The sequence below is a fragment of the Lepidochelys kempii genome, chromosome 20, assembly GCF_965140265.1.
Source record: "Lepidochelys kempii isolate rLepKem1 chromosome 20, rLepKem1.hap2, whole genome shotgun sequence".
Lineage (NCBI taxonomy): Eukaryota > Metazoa > Chordata > Testudines > Cheloniidae > Lepidochelys > Lepidochelys kempii.
Genome location: NC_133275.1, coordinates 4025670 through 4051556, shown reverse-complemented (window position 1 = coordinate 4051556; position 25887 = coordinate 4025670). Strand labels below are relative to the sequence as shown.

The window sequence follows — 25887 nt, the reverse complement described above, 5'->3', positions numbered from 1 at the left end:
AAAGCTTCGAACGTTGCAAGAAAGTAACGGGGGGCGAGTCCCCCCCCCCGCCTCCTCGTGCGCCGCCTTGGGCTGGCGGGTCTCCCCCGCCCGTGCGATTTGCCCGGGGTTGGCGCTCCGCAGGTCGGGCTCAGCCTGCCTCGGGGGCCTGGGGAGCTGCTGCTGGTTGTTTATGGAAGAGCGAGGGGGAGCCTGGAAACTGCGCCTGTGTCCCATTTCCTTTGGTGTGTGTGTGTATGTGTGTGTGGGGGGGGGTTGGCTCTTTTTTTTTTTTTTTTTTTTTGCGCTCCAGCCCCGGATTCTCCATGTTGGACCCGATCTGAGAAGCCCGGAGCAGCTGCTCGGCTTGCATGCATGCATGCAGCCTACTCCAGGGCATTTGCAACTGAGGACCACCCCACACCTCCTACACACAGCACCCCCGCCCCCACCTCCCTGGGCCTCTTCCCTCCCCCAACCCCCTCCCACCCAAAGGATCCCCTGGATCTGTGGGATTGTTAGATGGAAAGCGGTTCTATCATCACCCAAGTGCAGAGGGAAGAAGCCCTGGTGCTTGCAAAACAAGGTAAGGGAGAGAAAGTTAGAAACTTTGCAATAAGAAACAGGAGGCATCTCTCTCTCCCCACCCCCTACTTTCACCCCCACCTCCCCAATCTGTGCAGTGGTGGGGAGTTAACTCCTGATCTAGGCAACGTGGGGGCGAACGGGCTGTTCCTGATCTGTGTAATTGGGGCGGGGGTGTCTCTTACACCCTTTCCCCCTCGGGTTCGGTGCAATAGCGATGTTTAGCGACCTGTGTATGGGGCTTTGCTCTTCCATCTCTGCAGCTATGCGGGGCTCTTCGCCTGCCGTCACCCCTCCCCCCCTTTATTAATTTTTGCAGAAAGAGCCTTTGAAAGGGGGCGACTCAACCCAGATGCAAAATCCTCACTTGACCCTTAAATGTGGTTGCGATTTTCTGCCTTTCCCCCCTCGCCGGTGGGTTTGTTTTTGTCTGTGTAATCGGCTCCCTCCCCTCCTTCCTCTTCTGTCCTGGGCGGCTGGGATTTGGGGAATTTTCATAAACATCCTAGTTATGTGGAGAGGAAGGAATGCCAGGGGCTTCCATGCTTTCCCACTCCCACCCCCCTTTCTGCTGAGCCCGATGCGTTCCCACTCCCACCCCCCCTTTCCGCTGAGCCTAACGCCTGGATTTTGTTTGCATTTGAAACGATTTATTTTGTTTGCATCTGAGATCTTAAAACGTTAGGTTTGAGCTACATTGCTTCCTACTAGGTGCTGTTTGTTCTGCCCTGCACACAAGTAGGGTGACCAGACGTCTTGATATTAAGACCTTGCCTATATAAGACAAACTTTCTCTCTTCTCCTCTTCCCCCCCCCCCCCAACAAAAAGTGTCCCAATTTTTTCACACTTGCTATCTGGTCACCCTGTCTACAAGTGGGCGCTCTCACGTTGGGCTACGGGACTGGATGTGGCTTTGCACTGACACCTCCAAGCTGCCTTTTCCCCAACCTGGCGTTTTCCTAGCTGGTATAGGAGATTGGAGTGAGGGTAGTTCAATCCCAGTCTGTCTCCTGCTTTTGCCATGCCACAGGCTCCTAACTTTGCAGGCTCCCCAGTATAGAGTGCCATGGTTTCATCATGGAAAAAACAAGGCTGACCCAATGGGCTTTGCCAGTTGCAGGACACTACGATTTTAAAGATCGATCCCTCTTCGGCTTCTCTTCGGCTTATGTATTGAAAACCTAGCTGGAAACACGAACCAGTTTAAATGTGCCCCTTATTGGTAGCTCTGTAGTCCAGTTCTGCTTTGGTTTTTTACTAGCTACTAGTTTCATCTACCAGCAATAAAACCTGTAAGGTGGCTTTTTTTTTTTTTTGAGGGGGGCGGTGTTTGGAGGGATGAGATCTTGAAATCAGCTGTGCAAAACTGTACTTAGAGACAGTGAAGTGCTGTGACTGGAGGAGCAGGAATAATTAGTCCATTGTTTATTGGGTGTTTCTGATTGCCCTGGTGATGCGTTTGTTTGTGTGCAACAGAACATGGAATTGTCTCTTTTTTTTTTTTTTTTTTTTTGAATGCTCTGGGATTGCATGCAGGTCAATTTGGGGCCTCAGTTTTTCTCCAGGTCCTTCTTCCCAGTTTCTCCATGTTCTTAAAGAGGCAGTGTTATTCCTTCTAGGGCCAGAACTCTGAAAAGGCTCAGGGGTTGATTTATCTCCCTCCAACCCCATCATCGCAAGTGCTCAGGATCCACAGTTGGGTGCACGTTTTCCAAAAGAGCTTTGCTCCAATTTTTAGGCAAATAAATAGGGGCCATTTTTTTTCAAAGCGCTAGCCACCTGGCAGCTCCTGTTCACTTTTTTCTTTTCAAAAGAGCCAATCAGTCCATGAGCCAGCCACTTCTTATGCTGCCTAAATGAGAGCTGCATGCATGTTGGGTGTGCCCAGTGTTTTGAAATTGGCGAACTGTGCAAAAGTCCGGTAGATTTTTTCCCCACCATGAGTGAAGGGAGTTTGTTTACCACCGTTCCCTCGAGCTGATTGGGGCCTACCTACGGATTAGCTCTTGGCAGGAATACCAGAGATCTTGGAGGTGGCATTGGCTTTGATCTTGCGTTTCTGTTCTCCCCCGGCACCCCTCCACCTTCTTCTTGGTGCCCTGGCTGATACAGAAAGGTTTAATTGAGTGCCAGCATCTAGTAGTTGCTACTCTGGCTTGCCTTGTTTCAGGGAAATGGAGGCTCATGGCAGTCGCCCAGAGAAACACTAATTTGGGTGGAGAAATCCCTTGCAAACAAACAAGCTGGCTCTATTTGGAAGTTGGTCGTGCGGAGGCCTGTGTGTTCTTTTTCCTTTTGTCTCAGTGGGTGGCACAGTGAAGGAGAAGAATAATTCTTAAGTATTTTACTAGTAAAACTTAATCTTGATAAGGAAGTGGGAACAAGTGTGTTTTTTGGAGAGTGATTAACTGCAAGTCTGAGCGTGGGGTGCATGCAGCTTTGGATCCCCCCTTTTTGCAGTTGGCTGTTGGACCCTGGCACAACGGGGTACTGTTAGCAGTGCTGAGTTTGGGTTTAGTGCAGACAAAATGGGTCCTTCCCCATTGCTGAGCTCCTATGGGTTGTGTGTGCTGATCATTCTTGCGGACCCCAAATGACCAACTTCAAAGAGAAATTTCCTTAGTGTCTGAATTCCCTATTATCTGCTTGATAGGAACAATACAAACAGTTTGTGTCATTGGCTTTTGGCAGTGTAAATTCCTCTTAAAGTGGAGGTTTCTCTGCTTCTGTGTGTGTGTGTTTTGTTTTTTCCTTTTGGAGTTTGCCCTCAGCAATTCATTAGCAAGGTTTCAAATAACTAGTTGTTGGACCTTCACAATTGCAGTTGTAGAGAGATCCCTCTTGATATTTGACTGGGAAACCCCAGTCCTTCCCCCAGTGATCAGCACGGAAGATGGTTTGACAATCCTCTGACTTTCTTACTGGAATTCGTTTAGAAGAACACCACTTAATAGAAAAAATGTCATTAAGTCCATAATTGTCTGACGAAATAAATGATCCTTAAATTTTAGAGGTTTGAAATCTCTGCAGAAGAGTTTTGGGGTCTTTTCTCAATTTTTTTTAATCTTGAAAATACAGGCACAAATTTTAAAAAGGCATTCTCACTGGTTGTGGGTGAGATTTGTAGTTAAGGATAATTTATTGACTCAGTAGGAGCTGCTCCTGCTACCTTTGGGATGTTTACAGAACAGCAAAGTTTTAATGGGTTTTTCTCTTCTTAGAAACAGTGGTTTATGTGTAAGTGAAATTCTCCTTTCTATAGGATCTCTCTCCACTCTGGCTCTAAATGTTCAGTAACTTCCCAGCCAGAAAACGTATTTCCTCCTCTTCTATATGTTTCTTTGTGGTTTGAACACAATATTGCAACGTTTAACTCAGTGAGCAGTGCTGGGACTTCGTGTGTGTGTGCACGTTTTCCCCTCATTTCTAGGAACTTCCCAAACAGATTTGCTTTAGGCAAAAAAAAAAAAAAAAAAAAAAATTGTGCTGAAATGTTCCCAGAGCAGATTCTCGGGGAGGAAAGTATGTGTTCCTTCCATATGTCTTTAGGGAGTACTTTTCTTCGGTACTATTGAGGTCAGTACCAGGTGTACACATGCCACCCCCTCCCCGGGGTGGTTGGTGTTCCTAAAGTCTGGGTGGGATTGCTTTTCCTGTTAAGTTATTCTCAGAGCTGGATTTTGATTGCTGCAAGGGATCAGGATTTCTGGTCGTGACAGCCATTTTTGGAGTCAGATCAAACAGCAAAGTGCTGTATCCACTCCTCTGTTTTGAAAAATGCACTGCAAATTGCAGCGTTCAGGGAGGTAACTGACTGGGGTGTGTGAGGCCATTTTAAGATGCATTTTAACCAGCCCTTTCAATCCATTTACAAAATAATGGATCGGGAGCAGTGTTGGTTGATCCCTCTTCCCCTAATCCCACAAAACAGCTTTTCTCTCTGATTTTATTTGTTGAAAGAGAGGCACCAAAACCTTGTTTATCGTGAATCTGATACTAAAATGTGCTCCTTGCTGATTTTTGCAGAAGATCTACAGTTTGGAAATGTTTCTTAATGCCATTATAATTTATAGCTGTATCTGCCTGGGAAGGACTAGGGGTGTAGAGAACACAATACCAAAATATCCATCAAGAAGAATTGTCTAGTGGTTAGAGCGGTAGCTGGGGACTTGGGAGACCCAGGTTCAATTCCCTGCTTTGCCATAGACTTGCTTTGTGACCCTGAAGTGGGACCCACAAAGGTACTTAGACATCTACACCCCAGATTTACATGCCTAAATCCCAGTTTTGCCTCCACTGCGATCCTCAAAACTCCTGCCGAGCCCTGTAGGTGCCTAAACTGGCTCAAGTGCCTAAGTTTTTAGGATAACAGTTCCCTCGAGGCCTATGTGATGCCTTTATGCAGGCACACCAGTGTCGTCTTCTAGGCTCCTGGATGCTTATGTCCTGGGATTTCCTACCTTTCCGGAGAGTGCTCTAACCACTGAGCTAGGGTGTATTCTGATGTGGAGCTCCCTGCGGCCATGTCTACACTACAGAGGCACAACTGTGTCGCTGTAGTGTAGACGCTTCCTACATCAAAAGAAGGGGTTTTCCCATCAGTGTAGCGTATCCACCTCTCCAAGAGGTAGTAACTAGGTTGACGGAAGAATTCTTCCTTTGCCTGAGTTGCATCTACAGTGTGAGTTAGAATGCGACACAGTTCGGTCAAAAGGCCTGAAATTTGTTCACAGCCCTGAACGACGTAACTAAGTCAATACAATGTTTAGGCATAGACCAGGATTTAGTCTCTCCTGTTAAAGCTGTTCCACTTTGGTTAGATACTTAAGTCATTGGGCCAGAGAGAGTGATATATAGTCCTGTGGTTAGGTGGGAGACCCTGGGAGGTGGGACACTTTGGGTCCAGTCCCCTTACTGCGAGCTGTCCTTCATTATTTATCCACAGTGGAACAGCTTCAGCAACAGAGATTGAGTCCTCCCCTCCAAATAGCCCATAGCTTAGTGGTTGGAGCACTCTCCTAAGAGAGAGGATTTGACCAGGTGTCTCCCTTCTCCCTCTCTGGCAGAGAGGGGGAATTGAACCTGGGTCTCCCACATCCCAGGTGAGTGCGAGGCAGGCAAGAAACAGCTTCAGTGCCTAAGCTGCTGGACTCCAGGAGAGGGGTTCCCATTCATGGCTCGCTAACAGAGCTAGGTGCCTCCTTGCAGCCTGGATTTAGGTGCCTATCTCTACGAAAGGGGCAAAGGCTTAGCACGTCCCCCCCACCCCCCCATCATCAATATCTCCCATTGGCTAGCTTAGGTGGCTCCCCACCTACCTTGCTAGCTTTGCCCATCGTAAGGCACCCATCTCTCCCCATTCATTGTCTTTGGAGCCTGGTTTGGGCTTTGCGGATTGTGGGGGTTGTTCCTGTGAATTTCTAGGTGCCTAGAAATTAGGCGCCGGGAGGTTGAGTGTTGCAACACCTAATTCCCTTTGTGGATCCCACTCTTAGTTGCTTTGTCCTCAGGTCCCCTACTAGCACTGCTCTATCTCAGGAGTGGCGGTGAAGATAAGAGTGTGTGGTACTTGAATATCGTGGTAAGGAGGGCCATATAAGTAGACAAGATAGATCTGGCCAAGGACTTGTGAATCCCCACACCCTTAGACCTTGTCTTACACCTTTAAACCTTGTTTTACAGATCATCACAATGGTTCCTTCTGGTATTATAATCTCTGAATCAACGCTGGGATTTCCCCACAGATGTAGCCATGCCAATGTAAGCCCCCTAGTGCAGATGTGATGTGTGTCACTGCAGGGTGATGGGCATCAGGGTATATGGGGGCAGGGGGTTACACCAGGAGTTTGCATTGGTGCATCTATGTCAGTGGCAGAAATTCCACTAGGCTATGTATTGTTGTTTGACATATATATTGCAGCTGCACTTAAAAAGTCACAACCAAGTTGGGGCCTGTTGTGCCGAGTGCTATACATGTGATAAGTGACTGCTCCTGCGCTAAAGAGTGTATAAACTAGACCATAGCATCAGCCTCACAGAATAACGTCCCTCTGGGCAGAGGCTTCTGGGTTATAATTGGATTTGCCTTTTACACCTTGTCATATGCTTGAAATAATTTGGGATTTTCCTTCTGCTTCGCCATAAATGGTGCTTCCCTTAGAGAAGCAAGACCCGCTGGGTATTTGATTCAGTGATATAACGCAGTGAAAGGCCATTGTTGTTTTTTAATAGAGATGCCCATTAATTAGGCAGTGGTTACTATGAGCTGATGGGGAATCTAGCATGGTGCTCCCCACCCCCGTAACCTCGATCTGCAAACCCAGCCCCAGCGGTTTAAGAGGGTCACACTTCACCGCTCTTAATTGGCCTCTTCTACACCTAACTCATAAACAAGGGCACTTTGCATAGGCAGTGAGAGGCGCAAGGACAGCATGGGCTCGGGTACCTTTGGAAGGATTGCAGAGGATGTGCGATAAGAGCTCTCTGGTTGTAGAACAGAGAGGCCTTTTCCTCTTAAATACATGATTGACTCCCTCCCCCATTCACACCGTGACTCCTGGTTTCTTCCCGCAAGAACCTGGAGTGGCCTTGGGCTGTGTTCCCTTGAGCCTTCTCTAGGTGGTTATTTTGTGCTGTTGCGGCACAACTGATGGGAGCGCTAGTGTAGAGAAGGCTCCGGGTGACCATCAGCGTTTTTCATGCCCTAGGGGCGTGAAGTGACAGGCTTAGATGACCCAGTGTTTAAAACACAGACTGGCCCCTGATGCCTTGTCTACACTATTGCTTTTCCCTCCCCTTCCTTCCCCCCTTTGAAATTGCACTCGCATTAGCGACGGGAAATAATTCAGAAAGAAGATTAATGTAGGTACGGCCTCTGTGCTCTTGGGCTGAGGAGCAGTGTCTTTTGTTGGGAGAGACCCTGGTTTGCTCTGGAAGACTTAATAATCCTTAGCATTTACATCACGCTTTTCAATAGTGCAAATGCTCACTAGGTTAACCCTGACACTTCCCTTCCTCACGCGGCAGTTGCGATCGTCCCTGTTGAACAGAGAGGTGACTTGCCCAAGGCCATAGCGGGAGCTGGTGTGCTCTGGGATTATAACCCAGGAGTTCCTGGATCCCAGCCCCATGCTCAGTCCACTGGACCTTGTGTGTCAAGACTTAGACACAATAAATGGCAGCTGCATAGATAAGACCAAGGGCTGGGATTCTCCAAATGGGAGCTGGGTGCCCCAAATCCTGGCCAGGATGCTCAGCCAAAACTCAATTGTTCTCAGTCACAGACTAGTTAATTTGACTCGACTTCTCTCTCCTTAATGCAGCTGAGGAAGGGGAGATCTACGACTTGGATTTTAAAGGCCGGGCTGGTCTGCACGGGAACTTAATAAGCATAGCTTCTTCACTGAGCGAGGCAGCTCTGCCAGCCTCTCCCCTGGCATAGACTGTGTGAGGTTGATGGAAGAATTCCTCCATCAGCCTAGCTGCTGCTGCTGCTTCTCGGGGCAGTGGATTACCCTACACCAATGGAAGAACCCTTCCCATCAAAATAGTTAGTGTCTACACTGGAGCTGGACTGCTGTAGCGTATCTCCAACCAGGCAGTTCGGCCTTACGACTGTTAGTGAAGCTATCCTTGTCCCTGCTCCTCTGGCTTTGGGCACCTCTGAGTTCCAAGGAAGACTTTGTGAACTAGTGGGTTGGGGCGAGACGGCATGTTGTCCTGAAAGACTGGCCCATCTCCCGGACTGTGGCTGACGTTCAGGAAAAGGGATAGGGAGCGGAAGAGCATATTCCTCACCCAGTTTCACACGCTGCTCCTAGAGGCCGTTGTGTAACCTTCCAGAGCTGGAAAAACCCTGGGTCATCAGTGTCTCCCCAAATAGCATTGAACCAGTTTTGTGATCTCCTCTTAAGGCGAGGCTGGACAGAAATTATATAGAGGAAGGGGACCCGTCCACTGTCTTGTGGAGGAGTGGGAGATCATATCTGATCCAGGGGACATGACTGAGGCCTGGAGCGTTGGCTGTGAGCATTAGCTCATCTGGGCGCCTAATGGAAGAAACTCACCCTGCCCAACCACCGACCTCCTCCTGTCAGTGTGTGCAAGAAGGAAGTCTTGTGAATCAGACTTTGAACAAGCTGGTGGGTGGGGGAGGGTTATGCTGCACGTCCCAGCCCAGGAGGAATTCCTGTCTTTCTGCTCTGTTAGCCTTTGCTAAACAGGTTTAAGCTGGGGGAGAGCCTGTGCTGCCTGGCTCATCCTCACCAGTTGCCTTGTGCTAGGTGGATGATTGAACTGGCAGCTGCTCAGCCCCAGTGACTGTAGCTGTGATTCATAGGGACCAGACCAGCTGTGTGCCAGGCAAAAGCCATGGCTTCTCCTGATTTAACTTCTCTCTAAATCTGGGTGGAGGCTGGCATGGAGGGTGGGAGGGGCTGGGACATCACTTGATGCTGGGTCACTCTCCATGTGAAAGTAGGTTTCATTTAACTCGGATGGCCTGTGACTGAAAGCCATTTCCCCCGGCCCCACATCTCTGCTCCAGCCCTGCTCTTCGCTGTCCATCAAACCTTTCACCTGGGGTTCCAGGGGCTGAGCCCTGGGGTTCCTGTGTTTTGGGGGAGTGATGACACTGAAGTGAGATGTGAACTTTTGCAGTTTGAGGTGAATGTGTCGCTCCGGAGTCCACTGGTTCCTGAGATTTTTTTTTTTTTTTTTTTTGGCTAGGGCTAGAAGCAATGTATCCTTTTTTTTTTTTTTTTTTTTTTAATCTAACGATTTTGAGGAGATGATCCACTTGGACTTATTCTGGCCTTTTTTAAAAAGGAAAACCCAACAAGTGTGTGCTGCTGTCTTCTGTAAGCGCAGTCACCTGCTTGCGGGTGGTTGAACTTCAGTGTTGATGGTTGCCAATCTGCAGTCTAGGTGATTGTGCCATGCATTGCCAGAGACGTGGGTGTTAAAAACGGCTGAGCCCATCTGAGGTTTGTCTGTCCCTCGGCATCCACTGGGGGTGGGAGTTACAGGGCTAAAATCCTTCGTTTCGGAGGCTGGGTTCAGGAAACCCCAAGCGTATCCTAGGAGTATCTCCAGTAGTGTCAGAAAACATACAGAACTGCATGGAAGGGTTTGAATTATGTTTCAGGGCATAATCTCCTTCCCGGGGGATATGGACTTTGGCACACAGAACGCCAAAGTGCGTTTATTCCGTGACTTGAAATCAGTCAAGCTGTGTATTTATCTCCAGTTTCCAGCATCCTCGTTCAGTGGATGTTGCAGGGTTGTTGTGGGATGTTGGATATTTTACTCCTACACACAGCCAACATGCTGCTAAGATCTTACATCTCTCTTCCTCCTGTGCCCTTGGCCCCGCTTATGCCATGCAGGTGATTGAGACAAGTTGGAAGTTCTCCCTGGGGCAGGTGGGAGATGCTGTTGGGATGTTTAACAAATAAATGGTACTTTTTACATGTAATTTCTTTGCTTTGACACCTTAATGACAATTCCCTGGATAGGGAGTGCACTGGGATTATTGCAAAGCAACTCCCTTTGTACCACGCCCAGCACCATGCCTGTGCGGATGCCTCTAAGCACAGAAACACGAGCCGCCTCCCCCAGATAGCCCTAGCTCTCCCTCTCCACGATCCCCTCTGTGAGAGGAAGCTGTCAGCGGGAGGCAGCTGTGGGCTGCCAGGACTGAGTGAGTGGTCTTTGTTCTGAAAAGTTGCATTGAAATAAAGTTCAGGGTCTGGCTCACGCCAAGGGATCTGGAGTTGAGGAGCGGGGCTGGGTACTTGTCACAAGGGCTGGACTCAAGGTGAAAAGTATCAGAGGGATTGCAACCGATTGAAGCTCAGAAGCTGCACCGTCACTTGGCTAGGGTGGGCTTAGGGTCTGTTTAACCCCCCCTCCCTGGTGCAAAGGGAAGGTCCCTTGGTTGTGAGCTCTAAATCTCCCCCCCTCTTGGGAGCTGCAAAATCTGTGCAAGGGGAAAGGTCTCCTGCCCCGTCCAGGGGGCTCTTTGTGCTTGTAGTGGCCAGCCCCTTGGAAGTGGTGACACGATATAATAGGGGCTCTGGCATGTGAATAATTCATATCCTGAAGCTCCCTGACTGCTCTGAAGGGCTCATCTGCTCTGGGACCTATCATAATTCCTTTCTGCTCTGGGGCCTCCTCCCTTACTGCTGTGGATTAACCCTCCCTTCCCTCTCTTCTGCTCTGCAGCACCCCAACACCCCCTGTCTGATCTGAGACCCCACTGCTTGTCTTGGGAGTGAAGTTGCAGAGAGAGGAAGTAAGGAAGCTAAGGAAGGATGCAGCGGCTCCTTTGGAACACTGCAATCCCGCATGTTCTGGAGCAGGGGGTGTCGGCTTTCCCTTGGCACTGCTTATTCCTGGGCCAGTGTCCTCACCGGTCAGGCAAGCTGTCAGGAGCCAGAGACCCTTCCTCCCCTCTGCGTCTCATCCCAGGGGATCCCTCTCTGCTGCCTTGCCCTGATCTTCATGCTGGGAACAGGCTCCAGACAGAGGGAGTTTCCACTTGGGATTCCTAGAAGGAGTAGCTAATTCCCCCTGACCCCACAAAGAGAGACGATCCCAATCCCTTCCTGACTCTGTAAGCTCGTCCCTCCCATCTAGCAACCCTGCTTTACGGGGCCCCGGGCCAGGTCACTGAGACGTGCTGAGGATGCGCTTGGTGTACTTTTGACACTGAGTAACTGCTTGTGCGTTGGCAGCAAATGGATTAAGTGTGGGCCTGGAGTGGAGTGGGGGGGGGATGATATGTGGGGGAGTGACAGAACGGGGGGTTCCCTTGTGTGCCTCATAGGAAGTAAATCACTGTCCTGTTGCACCAAGAAATGGGCTCCCCAAGGGCTGAAGTAGGAGGGTGAGTCTGGTTATGTACAGGGACAATTGGGTGGGAGTGCTACACTAAAGCCCCCACCCCCAGGGTACAGAGTGGTGGCACTTTGGTTCCTGAGGTAAGTTCAGTCACCAGCAGGATGCGCCTCTCTGCTCTCCGTGCAATGGCTGGGCCTGGCCCTCCCCGCGGTCATGCCTTACCTTAGCCCAGGATTCTTGCCTCTCATTAACCTTCAGCACTTAGGCCCGGAAATCAAGGGAGCAGCTACCTTGAAGACCCACTCCCGCACCCCGCTCTGAATGAGGGTCCCCAAACAGCATGGCTCGGGAAGGGAAGTGGTGAGCACTCCACTGCTTTCAGCATCCGGCTGGAACTGCCACCATGGAGACGGAAGATCCAGAAAGTAAAATTTGAGGTGGACAAATGAGATGAAGGCCGCAGTATGACAGCACCGTCTGTGCCAAGATACTATGGTGATGGGTGCTCTAGAGATACCGGGATTGGCAGGGGCTGGTGTTCTCACTGCGGTGACTTGTCCAATTTCTTTTTCCATCTCCAAGTGCAAAATCTTTTTAATCTCTTCCCCCAAACCATTGTTGCTGCAATTTGCATCCAAAGCTCTCTGGACAGGAACCTCTGCTATGACCAGTTGCTGCTGCTGCTGCTGCTGCTCTGTCCTGCCCTCCAGCTCCCAAGTGTCCTGCCTGATGGGATTTCATGCTGGCAGACTGAAACATCACCTGCTCTGTTCCACGGGCTGCAGAGACCAGCCTCCCTGGCGCTGGGCTGTTGCTATTGCAGAGAGCTCCGGGACTTGCCCGGCAACGTCCACCTGGAAAACAATGAGGAGAACTTCAAGCCAGATCCGTTCTTGCCCTGTGCTGGGAGCCCATGAGGAGCTGGAGCTGTTTGGGGAAAGGTGTTTATTGGATCATAGAAGAAATTGGAGTGATCCATGCTGTGGCCAAGGAAAAGGTCTCCATTGACTTTGGATTCTTCTCACGAATGGTACCTGGTATCCCTCAAACCTCTCCAGCTCACTCCCCCTCTCCCTGTCCCTGATCCTGGCTCCCTTGGCACAGATTTGCCACCCTTTATGAGACCAGGGGTCCGTCGCAGCCTGTCTTGGAGAGCAGCCATCCCAGCTCCCTGCTGGGTGTTGGACCTGTGACAGTGGTACCCAGGGTGCTAGCTCAGGAGAAGTGGTTGGATACCATATGTACCACATCCTCCTGTACCTTTGCCTCTGGCTCCTTGTCGCTTGTCTCTCCCTCTCGAGAGCTGCGTTGGAAACTGGGTTACTATACCTGACGTCAGTCTTGGCTATTTTGAGAGCTGCTGGCTGATCCATGCATTGACTTTCACCACCATGTCCCCAAACGTTGGTGCGCCTTGGCATATACAGTAGGAAATACAGGATTTTCCACTTAGTGTGTTTTGGCCCTTAAAGGACCAAGTGATGCTGGAAATGCTCTGGAGTCTCCATTTGGGAGCCATATGGTAGCTATGTCCCTGACCCTGTTATGCCATGGGTTGGGAGCTGGCCCTACGGAACCCACTACCCATCTCTCTCCCCCTTTAAAACACATACATGTGTTCTCAAGCCACTGGTGACCCCCTAGACAAATTTGCATATGACAGAGGTGTTCGATTAGCAACAGTGAGGTCAGATCACAGACTAACACATAGTGGAAATTTGGTTTTAAAGTAATGCAACCCCCGCGCCTGACACACAGGGTCTGCATCGCTCTCTCCTCTTCACAGCATCAGGCGCTCAATCTATTTATCTCAACAAAGAGAGGGTTAAGGGGTGGCTTGATCGCAGTCCGTAAGTACCCACGGGGGGAATGAAAATTTGCTAACAGGCTCTTCAATCTGGCAGCCAAAAGTCTAACAGAATCCAATGGCTGGAAGTTAAAGCTCAGCAAATTGAGAGGGGAAACTAGACACCTGTTTAACAGTGAAGGGAATTAACCACTGGAACAATTTTACCAGGGTTTGTGGTGAATTCTCCATTACTGGTAAACGAGGGAATTCAGGGGCGTCCTATGGCCTGCGTTACACGAGAGGGCAGACTAGATGATCACAGTGGTCCCTTCTGGTTTAGGAACCTTCTAATGTGCTTTGGGATGGTTTGGAGCATTCTCAAGCTAGGGCTCCTTGCAAAAACGCTTCTCTTGGTACTGCCCCGGCAGCCCGACCCAGCACGGAAGCTGATCTCAACTTGCCTGCTGTTTCTGGAATGCCCGTGTGAGCCACGTTGTGGGAGATGTATGTGTGGGGAGGAATCCCATGGGGCGGATACTTGGGGCTCGCTCTCTCTCTCTGGGCTGGGCAGGAGAATCATTGAGAGTGAATCAAAACCTAACAAGTGCTTCCATCGTGGAGTCTTGCTGGTATCCAGGTGCCTCTACCACCTGCTTCTGTCTTCCTCGGTGGGCAGCAACTTGAATCCTTGCTCATACTGCCTTAGGCAATGCAGCTGGGTTATTGTCTGCCTCAGTAGCCCCAGCCTGTCCTCCTAGTCCTGCTGTGGCCAGTTTTTGCAGGAGGCAACTGTTGCAGTTGCTTCTCGGGCTCTGCGCTGTCACTTTGCTAATAGCACCGTTAAACATGGTGTGCAGCTCATGTCTCTTCCTCGGCTACCGACTTAGCGGCAAGGACCAGGCAAAGCTGTGGGAGAGGACAATAGCTGAGAGGGTTGGTTCTGCAGGCAGGTGCCATGATTTTGCTGCAGCTAGCTCCCAGCTTGGGATTCGCCATTTTCTCTGTCGCAAGGGTCTGCCACCACTGCAGATGGCTGTGCTGGGACTGCTGCTCTTTAAGATATGGGCGCATGGGGTGAAACCTCCCAAAGTGGTTGGGCTGCTGGAGAGAACAGGCTGCTGTCCTGAGAGAACAGGGGTAATTTGGAAGGCCAATTGAGGTAATAAAGTTTAGGATCCCCTCCCTACTTTGCACACACTGTCTTTATCGTCAGCTAACAAAGCCCCCCTTGAGCCTCCTTGCCGACTCACTGTCTGCAATTGTCCTCCTTGCTTTCTGGTGCATCAGATGGAGATGCAAATTCAGAGAGGGAGCTGGGTGGGGTTATGTTAGGGTTCAAGATGAGCATAAAGCTTGGAGAGCGGAGAAGGCGTCTTGAACTGCTCATTGGCTAGTCAGTATCAGGAAAGTTGCCTCCTTCCCCCTGCCCAACGTGAAAATAGAAAACCACAACCTGGAAACATTCCCCCAAGGTGGGAGTGGATCTATGGGTCAGGCGCTAATTGCAGGAGAAGAGAAAGAACTGATTGGGTTCCAGGGTGGTCTGAAATGTCCCCAGGATTGAGAGAGTGAAGCCAACTGGACACAGGACACTGAAGTCCGTACTTTAAAGAGAGATTTTTTTAAGGCTTGTCTCCACGGGGAGTTACTCCAGAATAGCTATTCCTGATGTACTGCTTTATATTCACACCCTACCTTAGTCTGGATTAACTTTCATGTGTAGACATGCACTTGGACTTTGGGGTTCCCCTGCCATGCCTTCTCCTCCATTTTCATGGCTACTTTTTGTTTGCAATTGATTTGTTTTAGAGGTGATCAGATTTCCTTATTGAGGGGGCAATTTACCCTGCCCTGAATGTTCAGCATGGAGTAACTGGGCAGGAAATATTTAGTAGCAGCCACTACTGGAGCTGGGATACCGGACACATTGGGCCCACGGGCTCCTGTGATAGCAAATCCTCTGTTCCTATATCTTCTTCGGCAGGGCGTCCTCAACGTTCATTCCCCTAGGGACACGTTCCTGGCACGTTTGGGTTTGGAGAAACCCCAGAGAGCAGTTAATGCAGTGACGGGGCTGGGAGCATCTGATCTGGAGACCTGAGTTTGAATGTGACCTGGGGGTTCTTGGTTGCCGGTTGCTTTGGCCGTTGAGCTTCTGCAGCTGGTGGAGGAGTGAAAGGTGCTTCCTCCCTCCCAGTGCTTAGCTCAACGTTGTGAAGGAGACGGGGAAAGAGTTTCAGCCCCAAATGGACGTTTTAAAAAGGAAATTTCAGATCCGCTTGTGAAGAGATTCTCTGACCAGGGAGGAACGAGGAAATGCAGCAGGCATTAGAAATTAATCTTAGCCCGGGAAAGGTGCTGGGTGGGTGGGTGGGTGGGCGTGTGTGGGCAGAGTGGTGGGGACTGTTTTGTTCCACCCTTGAAGGCTACTCCGTGAAGGGCAGAGCGCCTGTCAGTTTCCACCTCGTACCCTGTGTGCCTCCTGGTGCCTCCAGGAGCTCTGCTACCTCCCTCAGCGCTCTCCCAGCACCCCGCAAAGCAAACAGCAGGTTTATCATTAACGGATCCAGCCCTGAGCGTGTTGGGCTCAGGCGGGGTGGCCAGAGGTTCCAGCCCTGCTCCTAGCAGGCACATCCGTTGCAATGGTTCTTGTCAGGATTGGGAGCGAACCACTGCATTTATCTCTGTAAATGGGAGGTGGCTGGTGCGAGGAGACCATTGGCCCGTGATCCGTAAGACTAAAGTTTTACAGACTCTCTGGAGCCAGCCAGTTGTCTGCCCAGTTGCCCCCTCTGTGCTGTCCTACAGCTTCTGCACCCTGACCCGGAGAACGGCTCCCTTGGTGCGAGGCCAGGGCTCTCGGGAGGGGAGCCATCGCCAAGTGCAGCTGGGGTGATTAACGCCATTTAACCTCGTCTGCCAGAGCACGGCGCCAGAGAAAGAGGAAATGCTGCTGCAGTTATCGTAGCGGGATGGGGACTCAGCCTGATCTTTCTCGCTGCCAGGAGCCGGCACAGGGAGCTCTAGACACAGATTATTGATTGGTTGGGGTTGCTGCTGGCCCCAAGTTCCTCTCCCCAGTTACGATCCTGGGGACACTCTGCTCAGATCTCTCCAGGATGGGACAGGGATGAAGCCTGCCAGGCGAGGCACCCCCGGCTGTGTGCGGTGAGCATGCAGATGTATGAGGCACTTTCAGCCCCCTGAAGAAGGTACTGGTTGCAGGACTGGTGACGGGACTTGCCCAAGGCTACACAATGAGTCGGTGGCGGAGTTCATGGTGGGAGAACCTTTAGCCCTCAGCCCCCTGTGCCTTGCTGTGGCCGTGTTGCTTTCCCGTATGTGTTGGGGCTTCAGGCAGGGTGGCTGCACAGCGGTGCTGATGTGAAGTCTCTTCACATGGGTTTCACTACAACTCGCCAGCCTCTCTGCCTTCTCCTCTGGCCCATGGGCTGTGTCTGCCTGCGCTGCACTGGGACAGGGAGATGCCAGAGCAGGTGGGGCACAGATAAGGAAGGGGTGACTCTCCATTAAGACATTTACTCAAAGGGCTTCGTGTGCTCAGCGCCCTTGAAGGATTCCGGGCACTTCTGGAGCCCTGGGTGCAAATCCCGGCTTGGGTCCCAAGAGCAGATAAGCCCCACATCACCTCCGTGGTGCGTGGTACAACATTTGGCCTAGTGGGCAGCCTATGCTCAAGAGAGACCAGCGGTGGTGGTGGAGAGTTGGCCTGTGCCTGGAGTCAGCCCCTCAGTCCTGTCATGCCCAGGTGCCCACTTGTGCTTGGATGCTGCTGGGCTTTAGAACCTGGTTGCTTGGAGGTGCCCATGCAGTGCTGGTGACTCAGGTGGCATGGAAGGTGATGGGAATTCTTCTCATCTGACTCTAAAGCCCAAGATGATATGGTGGGACTGGAGGGGAGCAAAACCTGGGGTGCAGAATGACAGAGGAGGGAGTGGAGCCAGAGATTGCGAGGGAGGGACCCTTTGGTGCCCCGGGGCAGTGGAGTTATGGCACCAGGATTATGGTGATGGAAGGATGCAGTTTCCAGAGCTAGGCTACAGAGCTGCTACGGAGCGCGGCCTGCCAACTGCAGGCTACAGCCCTGCTTTGCCGCTCCTGCTGGTCTGACCGCACTGACTCCCGCCAAGTTACACCACTTTACACCAGCGTTAGCGAGGAGATCAGGCCTTTCGTTTTTGGACTCTTTTTGGGAGGGAGGGATAGAGCGTCTCAATTGCACAATGGTCCCAGAGACGCTGCTGTTCCTCCCTAGCCCAGCGGCTCAGAGCCCAGGATGGCCTCTCCGCCCTGTGAACAGCTGCCTGGTTTTCTTGGGGGAAAAACCTTGCAGATTTTTTTCTTTTACTGCCTGGTGCCCAAGAATGGCTGGATTTCCCCTCGGGGGCTACAGTATGTGTTGTTCCCAGCTCACCTTCCATCCAGGCTCAGTGACCGTCAGTCACTTGGCTAACGATCGCTCTAGGGGGCTGTGAAACATGCCCCCAGGCTGTTTTCCCCACCGTTGGCTCTGAGCCAGGGGCTATTTATCTCATCCCTTGCACCAGCCTGCCAGCTCCCCCTTCTCCTGGGGGCTTCCCCTTCCACTCCCCACCCTTGGCTGCAGCAGCTCCCGGACATGACTGTACTTCAAAGGTGCTGGGGACTTGTGGGTCTGCAGCGCCACCTTCTGGTTGCTGCTCAACATTGCAGTCCTGGGTCCCTCCCAGTTTGGGGCTGGGGGAGTTGTAGCCTTCACGGCTTTGGCACAGGCTGGGGTAATGGGGAGGGATGCGTGGTGGTGGGTTAGCAGATGGATGAGTGAGGACTGTTGGGCTGAATCAACTCCTTCCTTCAAGGAATCTTGCCCACAGTCCTTTGCTTGGATTTCTGCTATGGTTCGTTTTTCAGGGGCTCACTTGTCCCCTCCTCCCAGCCTGGTCCTGCCCTTTGGGGCCCATATTCCTCCTTGATTGCAGCTCTTGTGTTGAGCTGGTCCCCAGGCACGTTGTGGTGGACTGGATCTCTCCCGCCAGACCCTGCAATACCGAGTGGTTGGTCTGTATCCTGCGTGGGGAGCTGGCTTTGTGCGGGTGTCCATCCTGCTTATGCTTGGCTGTGGTTCTCTCCCCTTGTTCCAGGCTTGGTGTCCAAGTCTTCTCCCAAGAAACCTCGTGGCCGGAACATATTCAAGGCCCTTTTCTGTTGCCTCCGCGCACAGAATGTTGGTCAGTCAGGCTGCGGTGGGGAGCATGCACTGCACAAGGAGGAACCCAGCACCATCGCTAAGGTAAGGGGGCTGCAGGGCGGGGGGACCTGGAGCTGGGCTACTGACCCTCTAGACCCCTACGTGGGGTCAGACACACCGGACATGCCTGTGTCTTAAGAACAAAGCTTGTTCGTCATTGATCATAGTAAAGCAAAGGGTCAGGGAGTCTGGTGCTGTAGCCTTGCTGTAGACATGAATGGAAGGAACTCTGATCCAAGCACAGCCCCCTAAAGTTGCACCCATCTCCTCCAAAGGTCATAGAGCGGGTGTGTATGCAGGTACCCCCACTTGCTGTGATGGGGATGTTCCACCAGGTGGCAGCACTGGGACCCTTCTCCATAAACAAGTCCCCATATGCCACTGCATGAACGTGTGAGAGAGAGAGAGAAATACCTGCTGCAGTTTCTGTCTCTGAGCCCTTCCCTGCTTGATCTGTCTTAATTCTCATGTTCTCCAGCTGACCCAGTGCTTGTGCTGATATTCATTAGCCTTTGATTATTTCTTACCTGATTTCTCCCCCCTTCTCTCAGGTGAGAATTGCTGTAAGCACATGGCAGCAGATTGGAGGGGAGTTCTGTGCTGTCCCCGGATGGCGAGGGCTAAGGGGCGGGTTAGTCCCGCAGCTCAGTTGGGGCCACGCTGTCTCTCTTCTGCTGCCAGTTGTCACCCTAATAACTGTGTTTCTCCTCTTCTTTCCTGCTGTAGTCCGATCTGCTGCAGTGTCTTCAGTTCCAGTTCTACCAGGTAGGTGCTGAGCAGCCGCCGGGTATTTGTGTGGGTGGCTGAGGTTTCCAGCTCCGATCTCCCCAGCATTTGCCCCTTCTTCTCCTGTGGAAACAGGCCCTGATCCAAACCCCACAGTATCAGTGGGAGTCCTGTAGATTTTGCTTGGGTGTTGGCTCCAGCCCAGAGTGAACTGCCTTCCCAGGGAAGGTGGAGAAGCTTAAGACTGTAACATTCCCTTGCTCCCCCTCGCTTCAAAGGCCAGTTCCTCACTCGTCCCTGAGCATTGTGGGATGGGGACGGCTCCTCCACTGGAGAAAAGGTATAAAGGTCACAATCTCTTAGCGCCACCATCTTGTTGCCGGAGGGTGTTGTGAAGGTCAGAAGCATAGTTCAAAAAAGAACGACCTACGTTCATGGAGGATAGGTCCATTGATGGCTATTAGCCAAGATGGGCAGGGATGCAACCCCATGCCTCTGACTGCCAGAACCTGGGACTGGACGACAGGGACTGGATCACTTGATAATTGCCCTGTTCTGTTCACTCCCCCTGAAGCACCTGGCTCCGGCCACTGTCTGAAGACAGGATCCTGGGCTAGCTGGGCCATTGGTTGGACCCAGTCTGGCCATTCTTATGTGCCATAGTCCGTGCAGCTTTGGCATGAGGTCTCTCCCCAGTCCCTGGCTGCTCCCAGTGGGAATTCAGGATGGTCCAGATGAGGATCAAGGAAGACAGTAATTCTGTACAGGGCTCGGGGTCATGAGGCAGTATCACCAAGATATCTGGAAGGGATGTTTAGAGCAGTGGTTCTCAAACTTTTGTACTGGTGACCCCTTTCACGTAGAAAGTGTCTGAGTGCGACCCCTGTCCCCCCCAATAAATTAAAACTTCTTTAACACCATTATAAATGCTGGAGGCAAAGCGGGGTTTGGGGTGGAGGCTGACAGCTCGTGACCCCCCCATGTAATAACCTCACAACCCCCTGAGGGGTCCCGACCCTCAGTTGAGAACCCCTGGTTTAGAGTCTCCCTGCTGGTCCCCAGAGGAATTCTCTCTAGCGTCAGGACATGGATGGACACCCCAACTCAGTGTGAGGTGGGGGAGCTGCTGGAGATAAGGAGCCTTCTCCAAGGTGTGTGTGGGGGAGGTGTCTGCTAGTTAGTTCCACTGGCCCTGATCTCCATGGAGAAGCCCCTCTTTGGGGAGGAGCAACTCAACGTGTGACCCTAATATGAGCTGGGGCCAAGGCTGCTCCACGAATCCCTCTGACAGCTGGGTGTGTATCTGCTTGCAGATTCCCGGGACGTGCCTGCTGCCCGAGGTGACTCAGCGGGACCAGGGCAGGATCTGCGTGGTGATCGACCTGGATGAGACGCTGGTGCACAGCTCCTTTAAGGTGACCCCACGTGCTTGCTCAGGGAGTAGGGTGGAGGGATGGCCCAGGGAGGCTGCTGGTGGGAAGAGACGGTGCTGCGGGCAGGAGCAGGTGGATCTGGCTCTCAGGAGCTGGGTTCTGAACCACTGCTAGCCATGGAGAATACTTAATCCCAGATCCAGTGAATGCCCAATGAACGGGTGACGCATCGTGGGCGCCGAGGGCTGGGAACGAGGCGTGAGATGTTCTTGGAGGGGCTGGGGCAGCAGCGGAGGTCGGGATCTGCTGCGCCCCGCTGGCAGGACAGCAGAGCACTTGGGGTTTGGAGCGGGTCCTAGAGGCTGTTCATGCAATGCTCCTCCCCCGCCAAAGCAAAATTCTCCGACACCATCTTCCCCCAGACAGAGCCAGATGCATGTGGAGACGCCATGGCATGCATGTTCTTGATCTGGTTTCCTGCTGCCCCTCTGGGGCGCTGGGGAACCCCCTCTGCTGCTCTCGTGCTAACAGACCCCTTGATTCCTTTCCCTTTCAGCCAATCAACAATGCTGACTTCATAGTGCCTGTGGAGATAGAGGGAACCTTGCACCAGGTAAGTGAGTCCCTCTGATGGGGGGGGGGTGGCGCTGTGATCAGGATCCGTTCCAGGAGCGGGGCCCGTCCCGTCCTGTGTGCGAGGAGGCCCCGTTCCCCAAAGCTGTGAAGGATCTGCGGAGGCCGTAGCCCGGTTCAAGTAATCCAGGATAGGCTGTTACCAGGCAGCACGGCCTATTCTTGATTACTTGTTTCAGGAGGCGGCTGCTGGCGCCGGAGGAAGATGGACTCGACGGGGCTGGGTTCGGTGACGGGTGTGGCTGGGGGATGGGGTCCGGGCTGCAGCGATGAGCATGGGGCAGCCCCTCTGTGCTGCTGCCAGAGCCACTCCAGCTGGTTCCCAAGGGGCAGCTTGGGCCGGCAGTGCTGGGCACCAGGCTCCATCAGCCTGAGAACAAGCCCCAGGCCAATGCTGGGGGCCCTCCCCGCCCACGCTTGCCAGCAGAAGCAGGGAGCCCGAGCATTGCCCCAGCGTCTCTCCTGCCCCCTGCTGATGGCCCCTTCCCTCCTTAGGTCTACGTGCTCAAAAGGCCCTTTGTGGACGAATTCCTGAGGCGAATGGGGGAGCTGTTTGAATGTGTCCTCTTCACTGCCAGCCTGGCCAAGGTAAGGGAAACCGGGGGTGGGGGGTGCTCCCCACGCTGCCAGGCAGAGGGGACGTGGTTGGGAGAGGTTCTCTGTGCTGCTGGCCTGGCCGTGGGGGGATCTTCTGAGCTCGCCGAGCCGCTCTCTGCTGGCGCTCGGCTGCGGGGAATGGCGGGGAACCGAGCCGCTTCCCCCACGTGCCGGCAGAGCCCACTCTCAACAACAGGGCGCTCTCTTGCTCTTGCCAGTACGCCGACCCAGTGACGGACCTTCTGGACAAGTGCGGGGTGTTCCGCGCGCGGCTCTTCCGGGAGTCCTGCGTCTTCCACCAGGGCTGCTACGTCAAGGACCTGAGCCGTCTGGGCCGGGACCTGCACAAGACGCTCATCCTGGACAACTCGCCGGCCTCCTACATCTTCCACCCGGAGAACGCGGTGAGCCCCCCGGGCCATGGCTGAGCGGAGCAGAGACAAGCCGTACCCCTTTGAGGATCTGAGCCCAGCCTCTCTGTGGGGCTCCGGCTGACCCTCCCCTCCCCTCCTTGCCCCCCTGCAGGTGCCCGTCCAGTCCTGGTTTGATGACATGGCGGATACGGAGCTGCTCAACCTCATCCCCGTTTTCGAAGAGCTGAGCGAAGCTGAGGATGTTTATACCAGCCTCGGCCAGCTGCGGGCGCCGTAGAGCCTCCAGTGCCCTGGCAGCCCATTTCTGCAGGGGACTTTCACTCAGTGCCTTCACTAGCAGCCGGGAGGAAGTGGTCGGGCAAGGAGTCAACTCCCGGGCCCCAGTGGGAGTGCCAGTCGCCCCTCGGACTGGGGCGCAGGGCGGGATGTTGGATTGCAGAGCGGGGAAATCTCTGTAGCCCCAGGCACAGGTCTGAGCCCATCCCCTGGTAGCCCTGGGGTCTCTGCACTGTGGGGTGCAGGGCTCCCCACGCTCCGACTTGCAAATGGGGCTCTGCTTCCTGCCCCGCTCGCCTCCCTGATGCACAGCACCTGTGGCCAGGCTGGGAGCGGATTCCACATGGGGGGTGGGCCTGGCTGGGCGACTCCTGCCATGGGGGGTGGGGAGGGTTGTACATCCCAATGCCTCCCCTCTCCCCCCATGTGCTGCTCTGAGAGCAACTGCCTGAGCAGCCGGCCAGCCTCCCAGGAGGACGGCGCTCTAGCTCTCCAAAGAGCAAATGCCAGCTGCCCCGGCCCCAGCGTCCCCGGCCCCTGGAGGCATTCCGCCCGGCGGGGTAGCTGCTGCGAAACCTTTCCTGTGGCTTTCTCCTAATCTTAATCCCTCCAGTGCAGTGCCTCCAGAGCCCTGCCTTTGCCATCCCCCCCTCCCAGTCTCATCTTCCCACTTGGAGCCACTGATCCCATTCCCTGTAATTCCCTCCCCCATGATGCATCTCCCGAGGCCGCTGGAGCTGGAGCCAGGCCTGTCTGGGGTCAGCATCCCACTCCTCAGTCCCCCCTGGTGAGGCCCAGGCCCAGGGGGACTTGTATCCTGAGGGAGCCTCTCCATCCTCCCTTGTCCCTTAGCCTGCTCCTTCCAGGAGCTGGATCTCCAGCCCGACCTGATTCCTCCTCCCTGGCCTGGATCCCAGCCTCTTGCCAGTGTTGCTCTGAAGGATGTTCCTGGAGCAGCCCCGGCTGGGCCCCGTGACTCCCAACAGTTGCCAGTGCCCAGTGAAGCAGAGATCCTTGCCTCATACCAATTGCCACTCCACCCCAAAGGAGAGGGGAGATGTCGAGTTAACGGGTAACTTTAAACCAAAGCCACACTCCACCTCCCTAGCTGGTTTAGCCCAAAGTGGGGGCCGGGGGGCACGTTTGAGCTGCGGGGAGATGGTCACATTGGACTCATGCATCTACAGTACAAAGCAGCACCCTCCATCTAGGGGACCACGCCCACAGGCCTGCCTTAACTGCTGCCCTCCATCCGGGGAGTGGGGCCGACGAGAACGCGCTGCTTCCTCCACCAGCAGGCTGCCGGGGCGAAGACCGTAACATCCCCTCTAGAGCCACCTATTTAGTGCGACAAGCCCCCCACTGAAGTCCCAGTGTGGTGACATCTTCAGCTTCAATAGCTCCTGCGAGTGGCCTCAGGAAACGCCCATTGGAGCTGAGCCCCTTGGCGATATGAGACTTTGGCACCAGCCCCAGCCCCCCCCCCCCCCCCCCCAGGTCTGCATTGTGCTGACCCCACTGGCTGGCTCCCCATTTCTCTCGGCACAGCTTGACTTCCCACGAGCAGCCTGGCGAGACAGGGCCCTTTCTCTGATCTCTGGTTCGCTGAGCTCCCAGCGTTCCTCGTCGGTTCCACAACACAACCCCGCAGGGCCCGGCAGAATGTGCCCTGATGCAGTTTGTGGCCTGTCATTTCTGTGGCCGCCCCAACGAGTGGTGGCTGCTCCGGGCACTTCTGGCACTCCGGCATTGGCAGCCACCCCTCTCCATCTCGTTGCCTTCCCCCTCCTGCTGCACCTTCCACTTTGGCATTTCCAGAGAGAACCAGCTCTTCGTCCAAGCCAAATGTCGACTGGGTCACAGGCAGCATCACCTCTCCTGGGGGGTGACCACTGAGGGGGCTAACGGGAGGGCTGGGCCATGGGTGTTGCTCTTCCCGCATGGCGTTGGGGCCCGGCGCTCAGTCCCTCCAGGCAGCAGGACGGACTCTGTGGGGCTGTTACACCATCAAGTGCCATTAGGACGTAGGCCAGTGACTGCTGTGCCAGGGGGCACCCCTGTCTGGGCCCAGCCCCTGGGTCTGACCTGCTTCACTTCCATGGGCAAGATCCAGAGGCAGCTGTGCCCACGGCACTTGGCTTTAACCTCCCCATCGCCTGCCCTGGTGGGCCCCCACTGTGAGCTTTGTGGGTCACAGGGGACCAAAGCTCTGGGCCCCGTGCCTGGCTGGGCCCTGGGGCAGGCCGACCCCTTTCTTGCCCTCGTGGGGGGGGGGGGTGTTCTCAGGCCCAGCTAGGAAGGGCTGGGACCTGTCAGAGTGACTAGAAGGAGCAGGGCCGACAGCTAGGCTTGGGGTCGGAGGAACCTGGTGCAGTGAGTGGGGCCAATGGAAACCCCCTCCCTGTGCAGGTCTCCCCTGCCCCTCGCAGTCTGAGTCCCCCTTATAGGGGAGATCTTAGTAACAGGCCCACGTGTGCCGGGCACGGGGACTCTAGCTCTGCACATTGTAGAGGGGAGAGCAGCCCGGAGCCCAGCAGCAAGCAGTGAAGCACTGGGACAGATGGGGTGGCGGGGGGACACCCCGACTTATAATAAATACAGGTTTCCTCTGCCCCCTCAAATTCCCTCCCTCCTTGGAAATGCGACTCTTTAAATCGAGCTTCTCAGGACCCTTCCTCCCTGACCTCTGATGGGGCTTGAAATGCCCCTTCTAGGATGTGAAATTGGTCCCTTGTTTGCTTCCCGTCCCCCCAGGTGTGGGAACCACCACACTCCTGTATGGTAGAAATTTCCCAGCAGTGATTACGGCATCTGACCTGTTCTCCAGCCTCTTCCCCCTCCCCACCCCCTACCCTACACACACACCTGGTGGACCTCCCCCAGCATCCGGTCCAGCCCCACTCTTCTGTTGACTCAACGGCCTCTGATGAGTTACCCCAAAATGCCCATTGCTGTGGGAAATCCCAACCCACCCCTTTGTGCCGCAGCCAGGAGCCCTGAGGATGGGGGAGTTTAGCTGCAGATGCTTTGGCAGGTCTCATGCCTCTGACGCTCCAACTGGCAGTAGGTGAGCCCCAAAATGCAGCCCGGGCCAAGGCCTCGGAGCTGGGCTTCCCCAGGCCTCCTTCAGCATGTACATGGTCACCTGCTCTCACTGATTTGCCTTTCATATGAGGTCGTGTTCCCCTAAACCCCACGGCTCTGCTCAGGTCCCCCCTCATTGTAATGCGGGGGTGCCCCCATCTCCCATGGCAGGGGTCTGTGCACTGAGCACAAGGCCCTGGGGTTCCCTCCCCCCCGCCAGGGGTGTAAAGACTTCGGTTGCTTTGGGTCACTTCCTTTTGTTTGTTACATTTTTGTCTTATTCAAATGAAAAAACTTGAAGCCGGCGCCACTGTCTCGGTCTCTTTCTATTTTTGGAATCTTTGTATTAACTGCGATTAAAGCCAGGAAAGGAAAGTGAA

General features: G+C 53.7%; 1 protein-coding gene across 3 annotated transcripts; it reads left to right on the top strand.

Moving 5' to 3' along the window:
- Nucleotides 1–25887, top strand: CTDSP2 (CTD small phosphatase 2). 3 transcript variants are annotated; one of them, XM_073318244.1, is made up of 8 exons: nt 1–224; nt 18338–18486; nt 19171–19209; nt 20484–20585; nt 21100–21156; nt 21672–21764; nt 21992–22177; nt 22299–25887. In XM_073318244.1, the coding sequence occupies exons 1-8, from the start codon at nt 173–175 to the stop codon at nt 22422–22424; spliced, it is 804 nt and encodes a 267-aa protein (XP_073174345.1). In that variant the 5' UTR covers nt 1–172; the 3' UTR covers nt 22425–25887. The 3 variants fall into 3 exon arrangements, with proteins under 3 accessions (XP_073174345.1, XP_073174344.1, XP_073174346.1); XM_073318243.1 differs by lacking the exon at nt 1–224 and adding an exon at nt 276–565; XM_073318245.1 differs by lacking the exon at nt 1–224 and adding an exon at nt 15813–16408.

What these genes read in the sequence shown, in the direction of transcription:
- CTDSP2 (XM_073318243.1), top strand. Translation starts at nt 502, where the DNA reads ATGGAAAGCGGTTCTATCATCACCCAAGTGCAGAGGGAAGAAGCCCTG. An exon ending in AACCCAGCACCATCGCTAAG is followed by an intron (nt 18,487 to 19,170) that starts GTAAGGGGGCTG and finishes TTCCTGCTGTAG; the next exon opens with TCCGATCTGCTGCAGTGTCT. An exon ending in TGGTGCACAGCTCCTTTAAG is followed by an intron (nt 20,586 to 21,099) that starts GTGACCCCACGT and finishes TTTCCCTTTCAG; the next exon opens with CCAATCAACAATGCTGACTT.